Genomic DNA, 14,089 nt, shown 5'->3' on the forward strand with positions numbered 1-14,089 from the left:
TGGATAAAAAGTATGCGAATACTTTCCACTTGCTGAAGCAACCTTGATTGAAATAAGTTATAATCAAAAAGATGAGAATTCCCCAAGTCAGATTTCTCTTATGCAGGTAATATACTTATTATTAGTGCCTTGGCCGAAAGCTGGATTAGAAACGGTTCTGATAGCTGCTATAACTATCTCAGCTTTGTGAGGAATTTACATGAAAATGTATCACACACCGAGTCAATGAGGGTAAAAATAGCTAGAAGAGTCAAAATAAAATTTAGCACAGAGGATATAGACTCATTGTTCTGTTTATTGAAAGTGACTTTCCCAATTTACAGTAGAATTGAAAAAAGAAATACAAAGAGCCTGAACTCACTCTCACACCATCCAGCATGAATAATGTTGTTTCACAATAGGTTTCATACTGTACCCAGTCAAAAATTATGGAAAAAAAAACATTGCATGTTTTCCTAATTGAAATCCCACAATTCACAGGGGAAAAAAAAAAGAAAAAATGGCAATGCTGAATTTTAGTTTTTTTTAAAAAAAAAACATGGAACTGTGCCAGACATGCATGGTAGTGGGTTGTTTTTAAATAAGTAGTGATTTACATCTTGTAGGCTGTTTTATACTGTGCAGTACATCTGCTCATTGGGTTATCAATGCCATATCTGATGAGATCTGACTCAACTCTAGCTATGTCAGAGGATACACCTTAATGATGACCCAAGGCAAGTAATGCATCTATGTATGTTTATGCAAGACATATTTCAAGTAAAGGTTATTAAACGTTAGTCCCCATTGGTCTTTTATATACAACTTTGACAATTGCATTTACAGGGATGTGGAAATTTAGAGGAAATGTTTTTCAAATTCTTAGAAACTACATACTATAAGTTATACAATTAAACTTTATACAAATTTATTTATATTTACAGTACAAATATCTATAATACAAATTTAAAAAGCACACCTGTCAATATATTCCAGATTAAGCTAACCAATCCACCAAAATGGAGTACTTTTCATCCCTTGACGGTCACAAATCACCAACATTTCAGTTAAAAACCAATCATTTGTACCACAAAAAGTGTTCAGCTAGGACTATCTGCTGTGGTACTCAGTGCACAAATTCTGACTGACCTCAGGATTGCAGGAAAAGAGATATTGAGGATCTTGTCCTTGAATTGTAAGAGGAGAAATGGTGAAAGCAATGATGTCACTGCACTGGGAGAAGGGGTTTTCAGTAAAATATAAAGTTCGTCAAGTATTTGCTACAATGCAACCCTAATTTGAAAGTGATCATATTCTTTAGGTTTACAGTTGTTGGCTGTTGGGACACTATGGACAAAATGTGTCAAGGAGTTTTAAACATTCAATAATAATGGGATACAGAGATGCACAGTTGTAAAATTTAATTCTGCTGCAGGTAGGCAACAAACCAATTTTGAACCCACAATTATTTGCAAAAAAATGTGCTTTTAAAATTAGTGCCTAGAAATCTTCATATTTAAACAAACCTGGAAAGACACTTTTATCAGGCTGGTTTAGGTGTGCTCGATTAGTGGTTCAGACAGCTTATACTGGCAAATGACACAAAGGACTCAAGGTTTAAAAACACTGCGCTATGTTATATGTACAAGAATAAGCAGTGAAAGAAAACATCCTGTGGTAAAGTCACTCTTAGCAATTTCTTTCAGGTGAAGTTGTTTTAAGGGTTTGCCATTTTCTTGTAAAACAACAGGTATGGGGTTGATGTGCAAGAGGTTGATGGAGAAAGAGAGCTAAGAAATTCTTGCTCATCTGTAAGCTTCACTTCAGCATCATCAAACAGCATCCATTTTCCTTCATATTCCAGCAGACTACAGCAGCTTTGAGAAATCTGATTTTCAGGTTTATTTCTCCCAGTTTCAAACACTCTCAGCTGCTGGTTGCAAAAACTTTGGTTTTTAACAGAATGAACAGGTTTTTCTTTGAAATTATCAGATTTCATATTTTCTTTCAGTCTTGTCCCAGGTTTTTCAGGATCGTTGTTGGGGACAAGCAGATCAAAACTGGATATACTTTTCTGTCCACCAAGGAGCCCAACACTTTCTGCATTCTTCTTTGTTGTTTTACCAGTTGTTGCTGTTTGGAAGTTTCCCTTCAATTTCACTGATCTCTCCCCATCATATTCTTGTGAACAAACAGAGCCTCTTGCCTCCTCTTCACAGAATGGTTCTTGTTTCATATCATTTGCACAGTTTGATGCAGATTCTTCTTTGGGCATCTCCTGATTGCCCAAATACGACATTTTTACATAAGCTGTGTAATGACCACTACTAATGCTCACCCCATTGTGCATAACTACAGCAAACAGCTCATAGAAGTCACTGGTCTCTCTTGTGCTCCATTCTTCCAGAGAAAGCTGAAGAGGAGTCAGCAAAGGAGTATTCACTTTTGATAGATTGCCATAGGGCTCCAACCTAAAAATAAGCCCAGAACCAACAACAATGATCACATTCAGCAAGAATACAATGTTATTGAAATAACATTGGAAAAAAAATATAGTATGTTTACATTCGAAATGTGACATTTAAATAGTAAACATTTTAATTGTAAAGATGTCCAGGATAAATGGCCATGTTCCAGTAAATTGCTGCATTGTAACTAACACAGGCTTGTACACCATTTATAGCAAGACACTTGCTGGAAGTAGCAAATACCGTACGGGAATTGATTTGGTTCTCTGTCCACCATGAGCAACTTGTCACTGAGCTTGCAATTAGTTTTAGGTGTTCATCTTGGCCCACACAAGCTGGCAAAGCAATTTCAGATTAATTACCATGAACATTCCCCCTTTCTGTGTATCCAAAATGTGTATACCATTTTTACAGACTTTGACTTTAACCAATCATTTGTTTAAAACGTTCGCAAGAAAAGGGAGTTACCCTCCCTCAGCCCTTCGACATAGTAAAAAAAAAGTAACTATGAAGTTTAAATATTTTAATTTTATTTTAATCTTCAATTTTGCCATGCAATTTTATCTTCTCCAATAAATTTCTGAACCCACAGGATTCTTAGCAATTTTGCAGTTTCATATTTTAATACTTACTCTGAGCTACATGCTGCAAAACACTTCAAATGGATAGTAACAACCTCTGGCATCTTGTCAAACAACAAGCTGCGTTCAGCCTCTGTGTAATGGTGACAGTTTTCACAGAAATATTTGTCTTCACCAACTATTCGTTCCACTGAAGCGAACTGAGATATTGCCCATTTTAATGTTTTCACCTCCATTTTTGGTTCTGGAGATACTGGAAGAAAAGGGATATGACTATTTAAAGTTACTCCAGTTTATCTTAACAGCTCAGCCCTTTCACGTGAGGAATTAGCCTTGTGGTTTGTGTCTTGGCTGAACTGGATGCAGTACTCGAGTAATTTGACCATTGTACTACATTCTTACACAAGTTATTGTTCAAAAAGCTAACTTTCATGGAAGGCAGAGGAACAATCCAGCTCTACTCTTTTCCAAAGCCTTCCCTCACCACCTCACCTAAATGCAGAATTAAAACCATGTGATCCACAGTAAAATCCTGTATTACATTTCCTGACCCTAAACGGAATCATTTTCACTACACCTGTAAAGATACCTTTTGCTTATTCACTTACCCTCAGAACCATCGCCTTCCTTTGGGTCACTTTCTTGAACAGGGACACTGATATCCTGGAAATTCTCTCTTCGTTCAGAGTAACACTCACACTCCAAACACCGTGTTCTCAAAACTAACTGTCCTTGGAACATTCCATCCAGCAGTTCAAAGCCAGACAACTCTAAACACATCAAAAGTAATTGTTACTGTCAATAGCGCTAGTGTGATGACCCATGATCATGAAAGTATAATTTGTTAAGATGTCCCAAATTTCTATGTTATATAGGAAGGGGATGCTTCAGTTTACGGGACCATCTACAATCTCCCTGTTTTAGGTTCTATTAAGGCACTCTGAATGGGGGTATTAATGATAGGAAGCAATGAGATGCAATTATTTCTTGATACTCTCTGAAGGATTGAAACTTTGAGTAACTGTCGTTCAGGAGGAAGTGGATGTGGAGAAAAACTTCAGGCAATTTCAACATTTATGGGTCACAAATACTCTAGTGCATTTTACCTTATTCTTTACCTGTGCTTCCCTTTTAGAGACTCTTTTAGAAATGGAACTGGTCATCTGAGAATGCAGGAAGTGGAGGTAAAGAACAATACAAAGGATTCTTCAGTTGTATTTAAATTACATAGGTTGCTTAGAGAAAACAAATGGAGGTAAGTAGAATGCAGGTAGAAAGAAAATCAAAAACACTAAAAAAGTCAAAGGAACAGCAATACATCAAAAAGGAATGAGTGGGCATGAAAGACAAACAGACTTTAACTTTTTCAGTAAGAAACTACAGATTAACTAGTTTTAAGGCTGATCTTAAATCAGAGCCAGTGAAGAATGGCCTAACATCAGAAAAAAAAAGTGCTTGAATCAGGTGGATCATGTCGTACACTCAATCAAATCAGACAATACTGAACCAGCTAGTTTAAAGTAACAGTGCAAGGAATGAGGTTTCTACCTCACATTATAATCCTTTAGATTAAGAAAGAAATGTGAATTCTCATTAGGGAGGAAAGAATTGATGTGTTGAGTATTTTTTTTAAATCAACTTTGAAAAAGTTACTTTTTTTCTATGCTACCTCTTTAAATGCTTATTTTGCACAGGGTCTTTATTACAGAAAGAGCTACTTCGTAATTTAATTTCATGGTCATATTACTTTTATGCCAGGAATAGTTATTTCTTGATCTATTTCCAGCCACGTTTTTTTTCTTTTGCCTGTTTTATTAGTAATAGAAACCTGGCCTATCTTTCCCCAAATGCAAAACACAATTTAGCAAAGGGAAGACAAGGTAAAGAATAAGGAAAAATGCACTTGAGTATTTGTAAATTAAAAAGATGACAGGCTGAAAACTGAAAGTGGAGCAATATATTCTGGAAGTGAATATTTATTTTTCACTCAACTTGCTAAATTGCATTTTGCATTTGCGGAAAGACGGGTCAGGTTTCTATTACGAATAACACACAGGCAAAAGAGAAAAAAAATGTGGCTTGAAACAAGATCAAGAAATAACTATTCCTGGTATAAAAGGATCATACAAGTTTTCAGATAACACTGAAGTAAAAGTAACATGCAACGCATATCAGGAATAACTTGCTGTAATTATGAAGAACAAAAGTAAGTAATGATTTATTTATACCATTTATTTTAAAACATTCTTTGTAAAAACTAATTACTACCCCTTCCAGTTCTCACCATGCATACTAGAAGTAGGAGAAACATATTTTAAGTATTAATTCATTAAATTTAAGCAACTGGACCCAGTTATTGGTCAATCCATTGAAGTTAAGAGTATGTGTTCTCATAGCATCACAGATTAAGCAAGTCAATCTGACATGCTTTAGAGAGAAGCATGGTCAACCAAACAAGATTCTTTAACAGACCACAGAAGAATGACAAATGAGTTAACTTTGGTGTCTCAACGACTTATTTTCTTTCCATTGATTTAATAATGTGCTAAGTCCTTTGGACTGATTTAATTACAAAAACCCTACTTTTTTCCCCCCTTGTAAATAAAAAGATATGAAGTTTGAAAAAGAGCACAAGTTGTGCAACAGGAGAATAAATGATTAGTTCTATGAAATTTGACTGGGGTCCTTTCAGTCATATTTCACAAAAAACATAGACATGTTGTATTAGATAGAATATAGTTAATCAAAGAAATGTCAATATGGTAACTTTACATCTTTTTTTCAGCCCCAACTATAAAAAGCAATATACAGAAGCAAACTAAATTTACACAAATAACTGAGTTTAGCCAATATCACCTTTAGGTAATTTCATCTGTTTCACCTCACGGATTTTGAATATCTCAACATCCACCTCATTAAGTCCAATGGTTTCTTAATTAAAATAAATTAGTTCATCATTCTTACCTCTTAGCTTTCCTTTTCATTCTCTTCCCCAGGCTTGCTCTTATTTGACCTTTTCTAGCTCCATGGGTGTGAAAACTAGACAGAGATGCTGAGAGCATAATTGCACAGCACTAAGAATATTTAGTTGGAAATTATGTTTGCCTACATCATGCTGGTATTGAGAAGTTTTGTTGAGATATTTAATAAATCCTGCTTTGCTGTTCCAGTTTTAGATCAAGAGAAAGTAACTCTCAGGAATAGTTAGGCTCACCAACCTGCTTTCCTTGTGTTCTTGTCTTCAATTTCACATAGCCCTCCATTTGTTTCATCAGTGGTTCCTGTGGCAAAATAGGTCTTGCAGTCTGATACAGAACAGTGGTAGTCTGTTGGACTGTCCTCTTTTGCCACATCTGTACAACGTGGTTGATTTCCATTTACTTCACCATCCTTTCTTGTCTCTTTGATGCCCTGATTTGATGTTAGCTTGCCAAGACTACAGAATTTGGAAAATATACTTGGCTGCTTCACTGTCGGTTTCAGCCATCTTAACCCAAGTTCTGTTTTCTTCAGAGGAAATGAGCGTGCAGTACCATTTTCATATACACTCTGAGCATCAACATCAGGTTCTTGTTCAATAGAATCTCCAGAAAGTTTTCTGTTCTGCCTTGTTTGCCGTTTCTCTTCTAGTTTTTTCAGATCCCTAGGCAGCTTTGATTTTTTCATGGCATTTCCAGCTTGTGTATCACTTTTTCTTTTCCCATTTTTCTTTTTCTTCAGCATTTCCTCTTTTTCTAGATCAGGAATTTCATGGTCATTTTGCACTGCATTATTTCTAGTTATCAGGTTATTAGAGGATAAAGTTTCAAGTGGCCTGTTTATTTTATTCTTCACAGTTGTGTCAGAGTTGATGTTTTCTTCAACAGATGCACTTTTCTTTAACAACTGACAAGCCTCCAGGACATATCCCAAAATACATTGCAAAACTTCTTGAGCATCATGCTGTAGGTATCCATCATACATTGGATTCAGCTCTCTAAAGTACAGATGGACAATGTATATATTATTCCATTCAAATATCATTTAACTTTATTTTTACAAAAACCAAAAAACTTTACTGATTCTATTAGGCATTGTTCATCGTAAGCACAACTCAAATCTATCATATGGCCTAATAGAGTAGAAGTACAATAGACTCTTAACGTTATATCAGTGTTTCCAGAAGGATTACATTTATCAATAAAAAGCAAGGAACAAATGAATATATTTTTTAAAGAAAAAAGGAAACAGCGGCAGAAATAGACCATTTGGCCCCTCAAGCCTGCTCCTCCATTCAACTAAAAATGGCTGATATTTTACTGCAACACATTTTCCTGCACAATCCTTATGTTTCCTTGATATTTTTAACTAGAAATCCATTGATGTCTGCCTTGAATGTACACTACGATTGAACCTTCACAACCCTTGGAGGTGGAGGTGAAGATTTACGTAAAGAAATTCACGATCTCAGTTCGGAGATGATAACCCTTGTTTCTAAACACCCATTTGGGGGAAGCATCTTTCCTGCAACTACCCTGTTAAGCATTATTCAAGAACTTATGCTTCAATTAGATCAATTCTCTTGCCCGGCAGCGATCATGAGTTTGGAAGGTAATGTTTGTTGCTACTGAGCATCAGTGATGAAGGGAATATATATTTACAGACATTATGTCAATCAAGTGAGCTGCTTTTCCCTGATGGTACCAAGCTTCTTAAAATGTTCTTGAAGTTGCATGTGCCGCCAAATTAGAAGGATTCATCACACTCCTGACCTGTGACTTGTAGATGGTGGATAGGCTTTGTGCAGTCAATGGCTAGTTAACTGCTTTAGGATTCCTTACCTCTTACACCCAAGTGTGGTGAACCTTCCCAGGTACAGTCACTCCAAGGTTTTGTACCTTCCTTTGCTCCTACCTCTTGCATTAAAAGCCAACATGCTATCTACCTTCCCAACTGCTTACTGCACTTGCATGTTATCTTTCAGTGACTTAAGGACATCCAAGTACCTTTGGACATCAACATTTATCAATCTTTCACCCTTTAATAAATACTTGACATTTTTCCACATTATATTCCATCTTCTTGCCCACTCACTTAACCGGTCTAAATCCCCTTAAAATTTCACAACTCCTATTTTCAGTAGTTTTCTCTTATCAGCAAACTTAGAAATATTGCATTTGGTCTCCACATCTACTGATGTGGATTGTAAATGGCTGGAACAAAACACTAATCATTGCAGTAACCCAGTAGTCACAAACTGAGAATGACCCAATAGAAGGGAATGTGAGAATTTTTTTTCACCCGGAGGGTGATGAGAATTTGGAACTCACTGCCTGTAAGGTGGTTGATGCAAAATCCCTCGTAACGTTTAAGGCATATTCAGTTGTACACTCTTAATGCCAAGACATACAAGGCTTTGGGCCAAGCACTGGAAAATGGGACTAGGATAATTAGGTGATTGAGTCTGTACTGGTCAAAAACAATTACCCTTTGCTATGCTGAAGACCTCAAACGCTAAATGACCTCCCTCAGTGCCATAAATTGTTCTATTATCAGTACATTGCTGCAGTGAATTAGAGATAAAAAGATTAGAAGAATAGTTGTTTCATTTGGTTCAATTCCACGATTTAATTATCTCAACTGGTGTGACAGGAGAATTATTACAAATCAGCTACAATGCTTACCCGGGTTAGGTGAGAAAATTGTATTCTAGCAACCGTAAGCAAGGAGAAAACTGAGACAGGGTCTGATTACCCAAAGGATCAGCATCCCACAGACACACTCATAATATCTACATGGACGAATTATCCTAGTAGGAAGTAAGTGGCTTCCGGCTTTTTTTGTTTTGAAGCAGAATGAAGTTAACTTCCCAACTGCCGACCTCCCTAATGCCATTTCCAAGGCTAGGTTAGGAAATCGTATTGAATGTCAAATATGATCGTTCAACATCAGCAGCCAAAAAAAAACACACGTCAGTGTTCAGCCTTGTAAATAGCATAAACATGAAAAAGGTTTCAGTTTTTTTTGCAAGCAGTGTGTTTCAGGGCTAAATGTTGAGCAGACATTTCAAAATGTTCACAGATGAGAAATTGGCACATCAGCAAGTTAATAAATAGCTATCACTGTCCTAGAAGACTCAGAAGTAGCAGAAAGGAGGAAAAAGGGAAAAAAAAAACTTTTCATAATTGCTCACTTCTATTATATTAAAGACATGCACCATAATTTTAAAAAGTCTCTGGCTGAATAAATACTCAATTTTCTTTTAAGTTCACAATTAACCATTCAATATAGGTGTATTGTTCAGAAGTGCCTTAAAAATATTTTAAACACAGGATCTAATTTCTGATTTCATCACTTTCTCATTCAAATGTTTCTATTACACTTTTAAAACAAACTTACTTCAGTGTACTCATCAGTCTCTTAGGCTGAGCAGCAAGTTCACCCTCAATGTAATTCTCTGCATTTAGAAGATAGTTGGCTTGTATCTGTTCCATTGATACAATCAAGCTGTGCAAGTTGCAGATCAGCTCTAAACAGATTGGCAACTCCTCTTGACTATGTAATATGTCCTATAGTACAGAGCATTTACAGATCATTATTTCAAAGTTTAGTTGTCTCAAATCTGTCAAATGTAGCAACTGTCATGATACATTTAATTAGGTTAACAGTTCTACATTGTTCTTTAGAGAGAAAAAACCTTAAAAATACTGCAAGTATCATCTTGGTTACGTAGCCATTGTTTGCCTCTTAAAAGTTTAACTTTGCTGACAGTTTTAAACTCAAAGACATTTGCAGCACAGGAGGCAGCCATTTGGCCCATCATATCTCTACTAATCAAAAAAAAAGATCTGACTACACATCTCAATTCCAGCTCCTGCCTTCAGACTTAAGAGACAATGCTTTACAAATTAATATCTAAATGCTACCAAAACATTAGGAGACCAACACTTTTCAGGTACAGGTACACAATCCTTTATCCAAAAAGCTACAAAATCTGATTTTATTTGTGGGTTGTGAAAGGTCATCTTTGCATGCGAATAGGTGACCCAGCACTGGCAGGCGTCAATTGTGTCTTAGTGCAGGTACTATTCATACATGCGTCTGCTGTTTGGTAATTTTTTAAAATTTCACTGTGAAAATGTCATTTATTCCAAAATCAGAAACATTCCAAATTCCAAAAAGACAGGCCCCAAAGATTTCGGATCAAGGATTGTGTACCTGTAGTGAGTTCCAGAGTCCCACCACTGGGGGATGGAGGTGGTCATCCCAACTTTGCTTTCTACTAACATATTATGTCTCTCAGTTTTACACTTAATATGTCCCTTCTCAACCTTTGTTGAAAACAACCTCAACCTATTCAATTTGTCCTTACTGCTCAGGCTGGCAATTTCCTGGTAAATCTCCTCCTCTGGAACACTCAAATGCTTTTTATAACAAATTCCACTTCTGGCCTATCCAGTGCTTCGTACAGTTCCAGCAAAACCTCCCTGCTCTTATATTCCACACCTTGGTTAATAAAGGCAAGTATCCCACTTGCTTTATATACCTGACTTTCTATCTTCAGGAGTCTGCAGCTATGCACACCAAGGTCCTACCATTCATTATGTAATTCCTTGCCCCATTAGCCCCCCTCCCCAACTGAATTACTTCACACTTTTCCACAATGAATTCCATTTGCCACAGTTTTGCCCAGCTGACCAGTCTCTTGGATATCCTCCTCACTATTCACCACCCTGCTGATGTTCCTATCATCTACATCCAATTCAACCACACCCTTTACATTTAAATTCAAATCATTAATGCCCCCACAAACCGAAAGGGCCCCAGTACCGATCCCTCTGCAAATCCACTGGAAGCAGATTTCTAATCACAGGGACAGCCCTCTGCCATCATCTTTTGCTTCTTGGCTCACAGCCAAATTTTGGACACAGTATGTCACTTTGCTTTAGTTTCCATTAGCTCTCACTTCCGTGACCATTCTGTTATGAAAATCAAGAAAGCTTTGAGGACAATATCAACAAATGCATTAACCTTATCAACACCTCTTGTTATTTGTTCAAAGAATTCAATTAAATTTATCAAACACTATCTTCTCTTAAATCCATGCTGACTATCCTGGATTAATCCATGTCTCTCCAACTGCAGATGTATTTTGTCCCTCAGAATTCTAACAACTTCCCCATCACTGATGTTAGTCTGACTGGCCTGTAATTTTCTGTTCTATCCCTTCCTCCCTTTTTTTTTTAAAATAATGGGACAGTGTAGCAGGTCCCCTGTCTTCTGACACTTCACCTATGGCCAGAGAAGATTTGAAAATTATTGTGAAGACCCCTGATATCTCCTCCCTTACCTTCCTCAACAGCCTGGGATATACATCTTCTGGGCCTGCAGATTTATCCATCTTTAAGTCTCTCAAATCTGCTTATACTACCTGTTCCCCAATGTTAATTTCATCTAATATGTCATAGTCCTCCACCCTGATGTCGATACCTAAGGAAGTTTAAAGCCTTAAATGTTGTCCTTACACATTTAGACTAAAATGTAATTTTGAATTATAGAACACATTTGCTGCATACTAGAAAATGGTGTAGCTGGGAGGATAAGATAATTAAGAACATTTGCCTTAACATCAGTGAGTCTGTATAAACAAGACACTGAGTGATAACATTCATGGCTGTTCCTTTGTGAAATGAATAAAAATGTTTAATTCTGACCGGTGAATGAAACTGGATATCAAATTAACTTCTCTCCTGAATTGTTGTCCTTCACTATTATCTGTCTACTTCAGAACATGCAGTGCTTTTATTAACTTTTGTGTTTGTGACAGTAATGCCAACGTAAACCTGTGTTTTTGATAGTATGACAGAGTAGCTGGCCAGGGCTCTTGAAAGAAGAGCGATTTCTACTCCCTGGATTATAAGAATCCAGTTAGCTTGGCTTATAGGTATCAGTGTTATGTTGGAACAGTGATGCTATTTTTAAATGAAGGGAATGATTAAACTAAACTGTCTGTAAGAGTTTTTTATTTCATACCACTAATGAGTTCGACTTCTGGGACGAACCATGAGAGAGGCTTACAAGTCTGAGTCCACAAGGGATTCCCTGAGCTGTCTCATATCTGTACTTTAACATATCTGCACTTTCTTTTTCTATTGGGAAGATGGACACAAAGTATTCATTGAGGATTGTACTCATGTCTTCCAGGTCTACACACATTACCTAATGAGCCTCAAATCTTTCCCAAGTTATTCTTTTGCCCTTTATGTATTTAAAGCACACCTATCAGCTTTCCTTTATTCTACTGACACTTTCTAATGAACTCTCTTTGCTTTCTTAACTTTTTTTTGCTCCATCGTGCCCTATACGCTGTTCTAGGGACTCTGCCATACTGAGCCCTCAGTATTTGTCAATATTATTCTTAATCCTAAATCATTATATCTCTTGTCATCGAAGATTCTCTTGTAGAGATCCCAAATACTCCCACTATTTCCTCCTTGCATGCCGTTTATTGCTCTGACGGTTTTATGTGCAAGTCCACTTGGGGCAAATTGTATTTTCTTAGTAAAATTAGCTTTCCCTGAATTTAAAACTGTTATTCCCAGCCCATCATTATCCTTTCCATAACTATACTAAATCTGAGTATTATTCACAATCTCCAAAATGCTTACTCATCAATATGCTTTCCACCTATCCAGACTCATTTCTGATTATTAGGTCCTAGAACAATTTCCCTTGCTAGGTTTTTTAAATGCTGACTAAACATGTTCTCCTGGATGCAATTAGCACTGATTTGCTAATGCCCAGTGTGATGCAGTACTATGTAATGGGTCAGAAAGGTATTCAATTTAATCCAATTACTCCTGTTGGCCATAAACCACATCAGTGACCCTCAAAGAGAAAAGAATGATGGGGGTTGGGGAGGGCAGGAGGAGGGAACAGAGAGGTTAGCGGCAGGGTATGGGGGAGAACAGGAGAAGCTTTTTTTATTCCCAGAATGGAAATTTTATGATGGCAAAAGAAAAGTTCACCTTATCCACAGTATTTCCATCAATCAACCAGATGACATATCAATAAACATTTAAAATACCAGAAGTCTACCAATGGCAGTAGAACCACACATCAATAAGCTATTTTCTGAACATAAAACAGACAGTTGAGTATGCAGTTACAATAGTAGCAACATTTTAAAATTTCCCAAGCAAGCAGGAAAACATCCCATAAAAACACTGGCAAGTTATTTTATAAGTGATTACCTGGTCTTTTTTGGGATCCTCCTCACTCTTCAGTATCCCTTGTTTCTCAGAGATTATGTCATACATGTATTTCATCCCAGTTTTAAATCCAGGGCAATAATACAACACCTATGTTGTTACAAAAGCTACATTTTAACCAAATGTGATCATAATTCAATACAAATTTTCACACAGATCCGCCGAATAATCATACATTATAGCATAGAAACAGGCTCTTTCGTTCATCAAAACTGTGACAAAGTGTTTCATTAACCCCTCATCTAAATTCTATAATTCTTGAAAACTAATACTTTGAATCAATTATATAATTCCAACTTAAAATAAATTATCAATCCTACTCTAAGAAAGATCTTTTTTATAAAAGAGTAATTTTCACAACTTCAAGATATCCCAATGCCTTTTACACCAGGCAAGTACTATTTGAAATGTACTCATTGCTGTCATATTGGAGAGGTAGTAACCTCTGTTCCAAGAAAGGTCTCACCAACAGTAACAGCCAGGTAGTTAATTTTTAAAATGATTTGTTTGATGGAGATATACTCTGGGACCATGAGGAGAACTCCCCTGTACCTCTTCAAAGTAGCATCATTAGATTTTTTTTACATTTGTCTGATTATCAACAATGCAACCAACTAAACCACAAATGACAATTAACCATATTCAGTAAATTCAAATAGCCTTCATTGTAATTAAATATTTTTTTCCATGCTGTACATCTTTATGACTCTATGACTTTAGTGCCGTGCCATGGGTGGCACAGTGGTTAGCACTGCTGCCTCACAGCGCCAGAGACCCAGGTTCAATTCCCGCCTCAGGCGACTGACTGTGT

At 36.7% G+C, this 14,089-nt stretch overlaps 1 protein-coding gene across 2 annotated transcripts in view; it reads right to left on the bottom strand.

Moving 5' to 3' along the window:
* Positions 1 to 277: 277 nt before the first annotated feature.
* The window catches only part of usp1 (ubiquitin specific peptidase 1), a 41,834-nt gene continuing 28,022 nt past the window's right edge, over positions 278 to 14,089 (bottom strand). For both annotated transcript variants that reach the window (XM_043699481.2, XM_043699479.2), the window contains exons 4-9: positions 13,261 to 13,368; positions 9,407 to 9,576; positions 6,247 to 7,004; positions 3,637 to 3,798; positions 3,080 to 3,281; positions 278 to 2,450 (exon numbers count right to left, since the gene is read on the bottom strand). In XM_043699481.2, coding sequence (XP_043555416.2) covers positions 1,697 to 2,450; positions 3,080 to 3,281; positions 3,637 to 3,798; positions 6,247 to 7,004; positions 9,407 to 9,576; positions 13,261 to 13,368 — 2,154 coding nt within the window. In that variant the 3' untranslated portion in view covers positions 278 to 1,696. The remainder of the gene's footprint in view (positions 2,451 to 3,079; positions 3,282 to 3,636; positions 3,799 to 6,246; positions 7,005 to 9,406; positions 9,577 to 13,260; positions 13,369 to 14,089) is intronic.

Source organism: Chiloscyllium plagiosum, unplaced genomic scaffold (assembly GCF_037043375.1).
Source record: "Chiloscyllium plagiosum isolate Xiang-an unplaced genomic scaffold, Cpla_swu_hap1 HiC_scaffold_9, whole genome shotgun sequence".
NCBI lineage: Eukaryota > Metazoa > Chordata > Chondrichthyes > Orectolobiformes > Hemiscylliidae > Chiloscyllium > Chiloscyllium plagiosum.